Source organism: Perna viridis, chromosome 1 (genome assembly GCF_037379345.1).
Source record: "Perna viridis isolate PV_CMFRI_1.1 ecotype Kerala chromosome 1, ASM3737934v1, whole genome shotgun sequence".
In the NCBI taxonomy this organism is placed as follows: Eukaryota; Metazoa; Mollusca; class Bivalvia; order Mytilida; family Mytilidae; genus Perna; species Perna viridis.
Window position 1 is genome coordinate 40,531,865 of NC_142445.1, and position 15,073 is coordinate 40,546,937.

At 31.4% G+C, this 15,073-nt stretch overlaps 1 protein-coding gene across 5 annotated transcripts; it reads left to right on the top strand.

Annotated features, from left to right (window-relative positions):
• The first annotated feature begins 1,940 nt into the window (after positions 1–1,940).
• Positions 1,941–12,510, top strand: LOC148628759 (uncharacterized). Of its 5 annotated transcripts, none has more exons than XR_015924367.1 (4): positions 1,941–4,447; positions 6,520–7,235; positions 7,452–7,500; positions 8,138–9,098. XR_015924367.1 is itself a non-coding variant. In XM_088593687.1 (3 exons), the coding sequence occupies exons 1-3, from the start codon at positions 7,082–7,084 to the stop codon at positions 10,410–10,412; spliced, it is 321 nt and encodes a 106-aa protein (XP_088449813.1). In that variant the 5' UTR covers positions 6,311–7,081; the 3' UTR covers positions 10,413–12,510. The 5 variants fall into 5 exon arrangements, 1 of the variants encoding a protein (XP_088449813.1); XR_015924368.1 differs by having other exon boundaries at positions 6,940–7,235; XR_015924366.1 differs by lacking the exon at positions 1,941–4,447 and adding an exon at positions 10,360–12,510 and having other exon boundaries at positions 6,311–7,235; positions 8,138–8,251.
• The last annotated feature ends 2,563 nt before the right edge of the window (positions 12,511–15,073 follow it).

The window sequence follows — 15,073 nt, forward strand, 5'->3', positions numbered from 1 at the left end:
TTTGGAGGTGTCCCAGTGTAGCTTCTGACATTTTCATCATTTTTGGTCATCTTTTTTACAAACAAATCACGTAGAAGAGTCCCAGTGTATTTCCTTTGTTATTGTGCGCCGACGGTGACTTAACGTCGCCAACCAGTTGTTGATTAAATGGTTCATTTATACGGCTTAACTCCAATGACTAAGAGGTACGCTCATCACGCGAACATTTGTCATGAGTATTCCCGTTCAATCGAACTCTTAGAGTAGGTCAAGATATATGGCAGACTTCATGTTGTCTGTAGTATATTTTATCTCTCTCTCTTTTTTTTGGTGATACAATGTAGACAATTCACGAAATTACGATTGTTTTAAGAAAATACGTCGTCTATATAGCGGAAATCAAAGGATATTTCTATACGTTGTTCCTGTTTTTATAAGGTCAGCTCTAAAGTCAGCCTCATAAGAATGAAGAAAAAGGTTTGTGAGTAACGGATCATAATTTGTTCCAATTTGAATGCCGTCCGTCTGCTGACAAACACGTCCACAAGACTGGGCATAAAGGTATCTGTATTTTTTTTTCAATTCTTACATGCAAACTATTTGTTTTTTGTTTTCTGATATAGAATATAAAATCTTTTTTATCCAATACTCAAATTTCAAACCTTTCCAAGTAAAATAAATTTTAGAGTTGAATCTATAAGAGCCACCTAAAACTCTGTTGATTTGGGGTCAAGCAAGTATGTCTATTTGGTGCCACGGTCATCATTTCATAAACTAGGCAAATGAAAATAAATGTCAGGCCAGTTGGTCAAATCATTCTGCAAGGTACTGAGATTGAAGATTGGGGTAAAAAGGTTTGTTTAATTGGAAAGCAATAATGAAGACTCAAAACAAAATCTACAAGCTGAGATTTCTGAGGCAACCAGAGTGAATGCTGCCCTCCGCAACATCTGTAGCTCATCCAAAATCCGTAACCACACCAAAATGAGAATCACCAAAAGCAGTGCGCGTGGAGTCCTCATCCTGATAAGATTTATGTTTTCCAGTCCCTATGCATACGCAGAACACTATATATATAGCTATACATCGTCCAAATAAAATATCAAATGAAAGTACCACCCAATGTCTCAGGAGATAAAGGAAAAAAATTGTAATGAATAGGGAATGTTTGTTCACACAAACTCAATCAACGGGTTGAATTATGATGGACTCCAGCAAGAAAAAGAATGAGTCGTAGACCAAAGGAGATAGAGGAGGTCAATAGAGAAAGAGATGAAAGAAAGAGATTGGATATTGGGGTATGGCATTGGACATTGGAACCAAGACAGCCGGTCATGAAGGTCTTTGATGATGGCATTATATGTAAAAACAGCACCACGAAGAGGATTAGGTATGTAAGTAAGTAAGTGGGTAAATATATCCTTCATATGATTCTTCTTTGACAGTCTTGTATTGAGTTTATTGCTTTTGAAATTGTTCTTAAAACATTAATATGGGGGTAATTTCACAAAAGACACCATATCTATAAAATTTGTACGTCCAATATGTTGCATAACACTATTGTATGTGAACATCTATATTTCATGTTTATTTTATAGGTTTAGGTAATGTTCGATGGGCTGCCCTTCTCATGACTTTCGCATCCTTGCTTGTGTTAATGATGATGATGATTGCAGCAGTCTTATGTACTTCTAAAGAAATATTGGTTTATATTTTACTTTATAGCTTTTCATCGAAGTAAGAGGTCATTTCTTTAACAATATCTACGAGTTTAATTTTTAGTATATAATTTCACATGAGATTCATAAGAACAGGTTTTAAAAGAATTAATCAAAAAAGAAAATGTCAAGGCTGTATATGAATGATAAAGTTTCATTATATGCAAGCGAATGTATTTTAATTATGTAAAATAACTTGAAGGAAATGTATTGCTAATTCAATTCGTACTGTGGTAATGAAACGATGAATTATTTGAATGATTGAAAATTTCTGAAAATACAATTTACAAATATTTTCATTTTCCTGTAGGATTTATCATGTGTAAACAATTCTGATATGAAAAGTCATTGCGCCAGAATAAACAAGGTAAAGTACTGATTATGCTTAATATGATATTCTAGTCAGATCATTACCATTGCACATATTGATAAATTGGTTATTCATGTCTAAATAATAAAACGTATTCTAAATTTGTCCTTTGAAAAATATTCAATTGAGACAAAGTTTTAGGCCAAAACTATATTTGAGAAGAAATAAAAATTCGATATGGACAACTTCTTTGGTATCTTTGGTAAAGATACTGGACCTTTCTACAATGTTAGTTCGATTTGAGGCGGTAATTTTATATAATTTTGATATAAACAGCGATTTTTGTCCTATGATGGGGATAGTATATTACGAAATGGGTAGACAACTGTATTGAAATTGCTCCCATTCATAGGCTTCATTCACACCACACGAATGAGTGATTAAAGGTTGTAATTTCCCGCCACGTGCGGGGATATTAAAATGTCAGGTGAAGGCTTCCACGCTTACCATGTTTACCATGTTTACCATGTTTATAGTTGTTAGTCATATTGTTGATCAATTAATACTTGTTGATTTGCGAATGTCATTCATATTTTGTTCCATCATTAGTTGGAAGTGTATCAACTAATCATAATGGTAGTGATATCGATGACGCAATGATTTGATGACTGGAGATGAGGTTCCTGATGATGTAGTTGGTGTTGGGAGAATTTAGGATGTTGTTTAATTTACTTTTTATGGTCTTGTTTATGGAACAAAACAAATTCTCCCTCATTTATCTCGGGAATTAAATATTTAAGATTTTAACTATCTTGAGAAGAGGAATCCTGTAATCCCATCGAAACCGAAGGAGAATCTAAATGTCAATTTCCTTAAGTCGTTGTAGGGTGTTTATTGAAATTTGTGTATTGAATGTTACGTTTATAGTGCGAATGTCCACTGTATTATAGCGACTTCTGTGGAAAATTGTCCTTTTTACATTTTTTTAGTTTTAAATGTTTATGCGCTTTCTTTGTATGTGGTGTAAGAATTTGAATTGACAACACACGCAAAAATGTGCCGCATATGCAAATAATAAGAGCAACGTTTTTTTTAAATGATGAAGTCATTACTCGTTTCGAAACTGTCAGAATCGCTTGAAAAAAAATTTCAGACTGACAAATCTTAACATCGTACATATGAATTTGATATTTTTCGGCAATATTTATTTACCTCTTACGTCTTGAGTGAAAAGTTATTTATTCTTTTTGTATTGTACGCCTCCTTTAGAGTATACAGACATGCAGCACCTAAACTGTATAAAAATATTTGCGTTCATATAAATCATGGTGTCACAAGATTACTCCTTGAAATACGTTTACAGCATACAGAAATATGCAACACACATTTGTATTTATGCAGTGATTCACAAGTAATGTATATTTTTTATTTTTTATTAATACACATATGTTTTGTTCTTGTTTTAACCGTCAACGGTAATTCAATGAATGATTTGTGCAATCAAATCCAATCAACCTTCAGTATTGGTCTTGTAAATTCAAGACAAAATGGACAACATCCGTTAGGCTTTTTAAACTCAAACTTAAGTTAACTTAAGAAGAATTATTGATTCACTTAGTTTACATTAAGTCGGATACCCTATAACATGTTTTATTTTAATTTGACATGGCGATGTCACGATTTTGAAATACCATGTTGCTGTTTTAACATTTCATGTCGTTATTATTTAGTATTGCTTTTTTTGCCAAAGCCAGCGTAAGTAAAATTTTGTGAGTTATTGATTAATTTATACAAGTATTAACCTTCAATAAACAATATTCTTTTAAAGACATAATTATGAGCAATCCTCTCTTTGTCAATCAATTATGTATGTAAATGTAGTTTTTTTCTGTTTCTTCTATCTTTTCTATAATCTAGTTTTGTAATTTTAGAAAAATAAATCTTATTTGATTTATTTAGAAATTCAAAAAGAATTTACTAGACTCTAGCATTTTGTATAAAATTCACTAAAAAACTAAACATTTGCAATATGAACTCCCACAAAGAAATTTATTGTAAGGTTTTAAGGTGATTAAATTTCAATAATTAATGATACTGATATATATTGTTTTCATGTGTTTTGATGATTTATTCTCTTTCTGAGTCTTTCGAACAGAACCCACCCGAAATGAATCAGTACTTGCATATATTGGGAAATCAAGTTAAAATGAAAATGGATAACAATTCAACTTATCGAAAGCATTGAAAACGAAAGTTACATTAGATTGTCTATTTGGTTCAAATACGATTTTACCATTAAAGTTATTACAAGAAGGAACAACAAAGTAATTTTTACTGAAAGAAAATTCACGTATAAACGGCGGAAATTTCTGGACAAGACAACATCGGGAACACCAACTACAAAATGGACGACAAACAAAGTACAACACACAAATTATAAGTAAGTAAACACACAAACTCGGACATATGCACCACTACGAACTGGACTTGATACCCGATATTTAAGAATATTAAAAAAGAAAAAATATAGATACCATTAAAACATTCAAGAGATATGTGTACACATTTTCTCTCATAGATACTGTAAGCCATTTTATAATTGCTTTGGTCCTCCACATCTGATATTTCATACAAAAAACCCCGACAATTAAAACACTTAAATCTTACGGGCCTACTCTACACAGGCATTCAATCAGCAATCCAGCTGAAATAAAATAAACGAATTCCAGGCACAAAGACCAGACATAGAAAACAGACATACACAACAAAGAACATTAAGTAATCAAAACAATACACACAAAGCAACGATAGCAAATGAGCAACTCGGACTTCACCAAAAACTGGCATGGACCAGGTGCACCGGTTGGGTAAGCCTCCTCTGCTTTTCTAGAAACACCCGCCGAGTTGCTCATAAAAAGTCAAGTCCGCTGTAGACGGAAGGGGAAAGGATAAGTATGACACGTTGAACAAATCAGTTTTCATGGTGCAGATGGATACCACCATAACGATCCACGTGTTTATGGTGACGGCCAAAAAACTTTTGTAGTGATGACTATTTGTAAGAAGTCTAGCGCAATACAAAAGGTCTGTTAGATTACGGCAAGTTCTAGTATTATTTAAACGTTGTGATATAAAAAATCCAAACGCAGGTGCTGAAGGGATGTTGCCACAAATAAAAGGAAAGTTGACAATTTTGAATGCAAAGTCATCACCTTTTTCGTAAAGTTTGGTCAATAGTTTACCTTCACCACCGATCTCTAAGTGTAGGTCAAGATATGAGGCTGACTTCATAGTGTCTGTAGTATTCTTTATCTCAAGTTCTTTGGGGTAGATGCGATGTATAAAATCCGCGAAACTAGGATTGTTTAACGATAGTACGTTATCTATATAGCGGAAACTGAGATAAAAAGATCCAGCTAAACGATGTTTTCTGTCGGATCAGATCAGCTATAAAGTTAGCCTCATAAGAGTGAAGGAATAGGTCAGCAAGTAGAGGAGCACAATTTGTTCTCATGGAAATGCCGACCGTTTGTTTAAAAACGCTTCCACCACACTGGACAAATATATTATCGATAAAAAATTCCAGCATTTTCAAAACATCCTCTTCTGAAATTTGGAAGATGATTTGGAATTATTTTTACGAAGTATAAGGAATCTCTACCAAGAACTATATATTTGTGTCTAGGTGTTCCATCTTTTTTGTGGTTAAAACAACGATATATAATGTTCTTGAGTCGGGATTTAACTGAATTTGGGAAATAGAAGTATACAGTGTTGAAAAATCATAGGTTTTAAATGCTATTATAATCTGCTAATAATCTTGAGTTGAGGGTCTCCAAAAGATCGTTCGAATTTTTCAGGATCCACATTGAATAAATACCACTACGGGAGTAACAAGTGTTGTGGTTTGACTGGAGACCCTCTTTGACAACTGTGAGTATAGAAGTTAAAAATTTTGTAAGTGGTTGGTGAAAAAAGAAAAATATATATATATATATATGACAAGAAATTAAAAGCCATTAAGAATTCTATTTTTCTAGTCATATAATAAAAACATGTAGTTGATTTACACTTGATCCTACAAGAGAAAACAAACTCGTTAAAGTTGTAACTGAAGCGTCTACCCTTATTTGTTTAGAGGCACGAAATATTCATGCCATGTGATATTACTTATTATAATCCAAGTCTGGTCTTTGATATATAGGATTGAAGACAAACAGTCCTCCATTTATCACAGTATTTCCATATAATTAAAGTTAAAAAGGGTGAGTTTAACAATTAATGGAATTCTCTCCATAAAACGCCAAAAAAAAAAAAACAAAACAAAACAAACAAAAAATATGTTAAAGTATCGTCTTACTATAAACCAGTAGAACCCTAAACGTTCAAATATACCATATTTTGTAGATCAATTTTCTGTGTTTGTATTCTGGAGAGCTTCATGTGCCACATTCAATTTTTATAATTATATTTGAAATGTTGCTTTTATTTATTGTTATTTCATTTATACAGAAACTCCAATACACGGGGGTATTAAAGTTAAACCAATAATTGTAGGTTTTTTTTAACGTAAAGATAGTGAATATTGGTGCAGGATATCAAATAATCCACAGACATGTAACATTAAAAGAATATACCAAGAAATAAAAAGAATAATAAAATCATTACTTTTCTTCTCCCCTGCTACGACCTTAAACCAAAGTTATTTCGCCTACAAAGTGGTTGATATGTAAGCCTCGATAGATATAATAGGTGATGAATAAGTGTTGATGAACCATAATAGGTAAATAAATTCCATTCATGTTTTAGCCTTACATACTTGAACTATGTGACGATTTTATTATTTGTGTAACTTCATGATGGATACGCAATTTATTGGATATGGCTCATGTATAAAATATAAATGATATATTCTGAAAACTTTTTTTCAAGAAGAACGAAAAATCGACATTGTCGACCCAGGACGAATATTTAGAGGTGACGATGTCTTTTTGAAGTGTAATATATCAGATAACACTGAAATATTAAAAGTAAGGTGGTACTTTGCTGAAGGAGATAGTGCTCCAAAAGAGCTATGGTCTTCGAAAAATATTGTGATGGAACGATTTCTTCGCCGTCTTTACTCATTAAGAAAGTAGACGAAACAGATTCAGGAACGTTTCGGTGTGACATTGTTTACGAGGATGGTTCACAGGTTACAAGCCAGAGTAAATTAGCTGTTCCGAAATGTAAGTGTGAATTTCACTTAGCGGCTAGAAATATTACATTTCAATTTTTTTGTCGATTATTATTCTTTTTTTTATAGAACGCTTTTCATTCAACTAAGATACATGCCACTACAAAAAACTTTTTTTTGGTTGTTTCTTCTAAGCATTATCTAAATAACGAGCACAGTGTTTTGTTTAACCAGTACTTTTTGTATTAGGTTTCATTGTAATTGACAGGCATGGTCAATAGTATATGGAAATAACAACTTGGTATAGTGTAATGAAGGTAATTTTTCAGACCAGTCTTTTTTTTCTCTTTATATAAAGGCATACATTAATTGCAAATGGTACTTGATATTGATCGCTTCGTAATCAGTTAAATACCTAGTGCAAGTTTGTTTAACAGTCGAATTTCCAATATTTTACCATAAAGCAAAAAAAAAAGGGCACTATTTACAATCAACATGAATGTGACCATATGCAAATATTATTATAATTTAAATGCAAGTTGCAGTGCATATATGATATGTGTACTTATCAATTACAACCATTGAAGTTAACACCGTTGTAGTTGATATAGCTCTTTCCTTAACGAATTAACATAATTATTGACAAGTAGTCATTTATGATTAGATTACTGCAACTTTTCTTTTAAGTCGATTTATGATTTTATAGATGTTTTCTTGACTTTTCTATCATATTGATAAAGTAAAACAATACACAGTTAGTGCGATAGTGTAAGAAAAAATAAATGACATACGAAAAATTAGAAAAAAATTGCCTGAAAAAAAACTTAATAAAACACTCCATTAACAGGACGGGTAGTATGAAACCAAACATTACAGAAAAGATGGTGATATGAAAGAAGGTTATGTGAAATTTTATTGCAGAAAACTGAAAATTATTTCGTATTTGTCTGCCAGATATCTTCGTTCAGGACCTGCCAGTCGTAAGCCACTACCGACCACCACAACAACTATCTGATATTGAAAATGCATTTTTGGGAACAAATAGAGAGAAACTTGTGATATTGGAAGGTAAAAAAAAATGTTTCGCCTCAAACATATCTCAAAGTAAATTGTTGGAATGAAATTCGAATTTTTGTTTTAAAAAAGTTCATCCTCGGTTGGATTTTCAGTGGGATATTCCGCTGTATGGTTTGGCCTTCCTGTAAGGTGTTGTGTTCCTGTTTTTGTACCATTGGTATAGCTAATTTCTAATTTATCTTGACATAGTTTAATCCTTAAGCAGAATTCGTTATGACAACTTTGTAATTTCGTAGATTTTAGAGTATATAATCCATGCTTGATGTTAATTAATTCTTCGCAAGCTCAAACATAATTTTTTTCTTCCAATTTTCAATGATTATTAACAAGATAGCGGCATTATATTTGAAACAAATTGCTGTCATACATCTTGTATCGATTGTTGCAAAAATCAAAAAGCGAAAAAAAACCTAGAGTTTTTATTGTGATGTCCTTGTTACAAATAGTCTCAATTTCCGACCTTCAAATCGTATGCTGCTGCGATATATTCAAATACAATGCAGATATCTTCTAAATAATATTGTAGACAGCTATATTAATCAGCCTGTTTTAAAGCTTAATCAGAGATTTGTTTTCTATCGATATGTTTTGAAAGTAAAATTCTTAATGAAAAAATTCATAAAATTACACTTATAAATTTTAAGTCTATTTACTTAATGTATGACCGTCCATTCCTTCACAGTACATTGTGTGTACTGTTTAATCTATTTGAATACAATTCTAGTAATATTTATTTAAAAACTAAATATATATGTACATTTAATTTCTCATTACAAAAAAGGAAATTACTTTCAACAGGTTAAAGTAAGATTTGCAAGAGGTTACACATTTCATATAAAAAAAACATGTGTAATTTCCCTTATAAACCGCAATTTGAACATTGTACTTGAATGGCGTCAGCCATAGCTGTATATATCATGCCTCTGTAATATTGTTGTATCATCACGTCCGTGTTTATATGCGTACTTTAAATGACCATAACAAAGAACTTCTTGCTTGTTTCTTAATTCAGACTTATCTAACTGAAATTTGATCTATTGCAATGGTAAATTTTAAGACATTATATAGTTTGTGACGTGGATTTATGCATTAATATGAATTATAAATAAGTGAACAATAACCTCAATGAAAAAGTAAAAGGGAACTAAATACAAATTTTCGGCTTTACGTCCTTCGTTAGGGGCTACATGTACTTAAAGTGAATTATAGAGGTAAATTATAAGGTAGGTTATTTTGTGACAAAATTGTTACCTGGAAGTTTAGTCATTGTATTCAGTATTTGATCAAAGCATTTTCAACAATAATGTTCATGCATAGAGTTTACTGATATTTCTGCCGATACATTAGGTTTTCCTGCTTACTTGGTAAGATATTAAAGCGGTCTTATTATAAGTGACTAAAATGAAATTGAAAATTGAACGGTTAATCTATAAAATAGATGTTTCCTGCAATCTATTTGTTAAAACATTCTTTGGAAATTAATTTATAATGTTGAAGTTTATTTTTAGGGTAAATTCTTTTCAAGATAACTGTACTCTTTAGAAAACACTCTTCTTCGTTTATTTTAAATTTTAGCGAAAACAATATCGCATACAATCGAAGAGTACTTTGAAAGAATTTTACTGTTTCATTTTGTATCTGAAATCATTTTCGGTCAGTTAGAATAAGAGTTCTTTGCAAGGCATTTTTTGCATTGATACTTTCTATCGGAATGTTTTTACTCCAAAATCGGTAAAAAAAAGTTAAAATGCACTCACAAATTTTGGAGAAAAAAAAACAAAACGTATGTGTGATATTATTTTTTCCTTCTATTATAAGTTCAAATTACATTAAGTTATATCTAATAAAAGTTGTCTATTAGTTTCTGTATTTTTTAAATTGATAAACGTCCGATTTGTTTATTGTTTATACTGGTTATTCTAGCGCGTAGATACATCAAGAATGAATCCACTATTAATTCATTTAATGAATCGTATTTAATAATCTAAGCAGTTAATACTGGGGATATAAACTGTCTAGTAGCAAGATTTTCTTAACAACGAATAAAAACCAAAGAATACTTTCAAATATCTATTATTAATTTTATGATATTATTTCAGGTGCACATGGATCCGGAAAGTCTCAGCAGCCCATTCTTATTGTAATAAAATGAAGGACAAGTATTCAGTCATTAGAAAAATTGTTCTAAGTAATGTTTTGTGTTTAAAAAAAATACTTGAAAGTTTGGAAGCAGATTTGAACTTCAAAATTTCTTATGATGAAGCAGTCGATACTAATTTAGTTGTAAAAATCTTAACTGACTGCTTTAATCAAGATGGAAGGTACGGCTTTCCGTTTCTTCTTTTCATTGATGATGTAGACCAAGATACCACCAAACAAGACTATGCAGAAGTCGTTCTATTAGTGTCCCTGATTAAAACTGTACCAAACCTAGACATGATAATAGCTACAACAGATTCAAAACTCAAAGACAAATTAGAAAATTTTAAATTAGTTTTATTCAATGGAATGACTAACGATGAATTTTCTGAGCTTTGTAAAGATGTGGATACAAAAATAGAGGATATCGCACGTTTGAGAGACGTCATCGGGAATATTCCCTTGGCAGTAGTTACTGCTGTTCAATTCATTATTACTTTTCAGCTTACATTTAAAACATTTCTTGACGAATTCTCACTCATATCTTCTAAATCGGGTGCAAAATCCTTATATGAGTCAATATAGAACACGGATCAAACGATATGTGACACAACTACGCTAAAATCTCAAATTTTGCCGCTGATTTTTGTCCAGAGAACATTAAGCGAAAACCAATGGGGCATAGTTAAATTAATTCCATACTTCAGACATTACAATGTTTCAACGACTGTACTAGAAGCTTGCTACTTTCATTTAACGCGATGCAAAAGAGATATTAAAATTAACAAAATCCAGGCTTTGATTAAAGCATTCGTTGATATACCTTTGTGTAACATTACGTATTCGAAGCCTGTTCGTATGGAAAAATTTACAAAAACAAACATATTTACAGTACTAGAAGACGAAAATTCAGATCGACATACAATACTTATTTTTCACAGGGTCACAAAAGATGCCATAAATTTTCTTAGTAACAATAGTCTGGAAACTAATGATAGAAGTCATTTAAAATTTCTATTGAAAGTGTATTGCTTTGAAATTGACATTGATCCAGCTACAGATATGATAGTGCACAGAAATCTACAATTCGTTTACCATGCCATAAAATTGATAAAAATCATTGAAAACGAAATAAATGTCCTTGACGCAGAATTAAAGTTTTACATAGCATATCTTCACTGTTCAATAGGGACTACATTTTTTACGAGCGCACAAATATATACAAAGATCATCTTCATCTCATGAAAGCGCGCAAAATAGCTCTTGATATTGTAAAAAGCGAGTGTGATTTTACACGCGACAATTGCATTTATATCAATGATATGTAAAACATACCTGAGACTGAAAGAAATGATGAACATCACACAATGTCAGTAATGAAAATGACCTTAACAACAATTTTAATGAAGAATTCGTTAAAAGATTCATTCTTAACAAGCACAGAAACATCAGCGATATCCACGCAATAAAGAAAGAATCCGACGCCGAATTAGAAATTTTTGAATCAAACTACATCGGGGAGGCCGACTTTAACATATTAGTTGAAAATAACCTAGCTATGCCCTTAGTGAATATTTCAGAACTTTTACTCTCCGAACTATTGCTTAGAATATTGCACAATAACGGCATACTATTAAATGAACTTACATACATTACAAATAGCGACGAAAAATCTAAACAGTTTAAGTTTTTAAAAGGAGCATGTCACCGTGAATACAAAACTGCTGTAATTTTACCGGAATTCATTGAAAAAGAGGTCCCTAAACAAGCCTCAAAACTCGTTGTATGTCTTCGTAATAAAAGAAGTGGTCATATGATGACACCTTTGGGATTTGAAGATATTGAAGCTGTAACTCTGGATCAGACAATTCAGTTATGCGAGCAAATGCTACATTAAGAAGAAAAGATATTCTTCAATTTTGGAATTATTAAATTTGGTGAAAGTTATAATATACGGCATATACCGTTGTGCAATACAGTTTTACTTAAACTGTTAAATTGTTAAATTGAATGAAGAAAAAGACGACGAAAAGAAACATGAATTGAACAACAGATGTAATGATGTTATGAAGGATCTCTTGGAGAATATACTAGAAATAGAGGGCAGTGAATTAGAGTATACATGGCTTTTACTTTTTACTTTTCAAACGCACGAGAGTCCCAAGTAGAGCAAAGGGTGTCAATGCTTTATCAAATAAGATCCTGATGTACCTAAAACATTGTTTGCTACACATGAAAAATATGCTATTGTTCCATCACACAAAGCCTAAAACACCATTTATTTATTCTGACTGCAAGACGAATTACAACCAATGATATGACCATGCTCTTAGAAAAAGATAGTTGACAAACATAAATCCGTACTATCCTTTTCAGGTATTTTTACTAAGAACGATAATTGTGATCATTCGGTCCATAATTATCATAGTATAATAGCATCAAAATTTTTCAACTATTCACTTTGAAATCCAAACTTGAAAGCAGTATACATCCTTGTTACCTTAGAAAAGTAATAACATCAAAATACAAATATATTTTCATAGTACATGACAGATACTTATCAGTTTTTGAAGAAAAAATAGTCTTCCTAATATACAGATAAAATGTGAAAGGCACGAATTTTCGTCCAGTGTTTTTCGATATTCCAATGGGAAAATTGGGTTCGCTTGTGTCTGACCTATTCCTTTACTCTAATAAGATTGGCTCTACAGCTGATCTTAAACAAAAAAGGAAAGAAATATCATTTAAACCGATCTTTTGATATCCGTTTTCAGTATGTAGATGACATTGCAAACAATCCAAGACTCCGGAGTATTACACATCGCATCAATCAATGAACTTAAAATAAATGACATTTAGACCCTGCAAGACAACATCATATCTTGACATATTTAATCGGTGGAAAGGGAGAACTAATGACTAAACTATACGACAAACGCAATGACTTTCATTCTGTATTGCCATTTTTTTCTTTTCATTTGTAGAAACTTTCCTGACTTATTTACTGAGTGCTGTAGCTCCTTTGACATAACTGGATCAGAGCAAGTCAAAGGAGCTTATACTTCGCTACCGTATTTTCTTAATTACTATTATACTACCATCGTGAAAGGGCGTTGAAATTACACAGAGATACATTTCAGTAGTTTCAGTCATTTTTTGTAGTCTTCAAGTAGCTATTTCGTATATCCCGGAAGTGACATGTTATTACCAATTCGGTGTATCTTTCTAGGAAAGCATAGGACGCTTACCTTAATGGTGTACCTGATCCTTGATCCCAGTTTTTTTGTGGAATCCGGCTTTTTCGTTCTTTTGCTTCTATGTTAGTGTTACTTTGGTTACTAACTGTTTTTTAGTATGTATCTCTATTTTTGTTGTCTAGTGATTATTCCTGGAGTATGTTTTCTCTCATTACCGTTCTAATCAGCGGTTCCTTGATATCCCTTTATCAAATAAGAATAAAACATCATTCTATACAATATCAATATGAACTTCGTGGTAGATGTAGAAATTCAGTCAACAAAACTCCAAGTCAAAATTGGAAATGTATATATCATGCAAACAAATTAACGAGAAATTATTTTTTCTTGATCAATTATTAACATACTGGCTTCTAAAAGTTCAAAATTATAATTTCTAGTTCTGATAAGGCAATGAGATGTGTTTAATCTATTCCATATTAATGTGAGCGGCAAGATTATTATTTCTTTTGTTTGAAATTACTTATTTTTTCTACATTAAATGTGATCCATTAGATATAGTCTTTATATTGCATGGATTTATAACACAATTTAATAGTATATAGCATCAATGCATGCATGTTATGTAGTGTATTTTTTCTATGTACAAAGTTAAAAAAAAAACTATACCATGAGAAAAACAGTTGCTCAAAATATCGAACAAACAAACCAAATAAAAAAAACCAACAAAAACACCCCAAAACAAACAAACAAACAATAAAATAACATTAAGAAATTAAGAAATGGATGACAATTGTTTTCTTCCATAAATTTTCTACTATGAAAAACCGTCTCTTTTTCAATTTCCATATAAAAAATAAACTTTCAAGTTCATTTATAGATAAGAATGCAATGTTGATAAAAATGAAACTCATGACAAATACGCATCCTGCAAAAATATGCAAATCATGCATATATAAATCTCAGATCATAAAAACTATACCACAGACAACTATAATGTTGATAATCGAATACCAGTGCTATAGTGTGGCCTACATAATTATCAAAAAATGATTATTAAATGAAGAAGAGAAGAAAAACTGTCTTTACTCTGCATGATATTAAAGAAAATACTACAAGTCATAACTCAAATTATCGTATTTGAATGTGAACATAAAAAGGTGATTAAATGTTATGTCTAATAGCTAGAAAGAGCAATTATTATTTTGAATCTAGCAGGCATAAACTATTACTGGGCGTGTATAAAATCGTCAACATTAATTTCATAAGTGCGGGTTAAATTAATAGACCTTGAATATATTTTCTCGGCGATTCATATTGGTCCTGTGTGTCTTGGAGACCACTTATCTCTATATTAAACAGTATTTTTCAAAAAAATTCTTTTCTTTTCTTTAGAGTCTTTGGTATTTGCTGGTTGTCTAGTCATATTCAATTCTAAAATGTACCAGCAAGTACCCTTTTTCTCTTGTGTTACAAA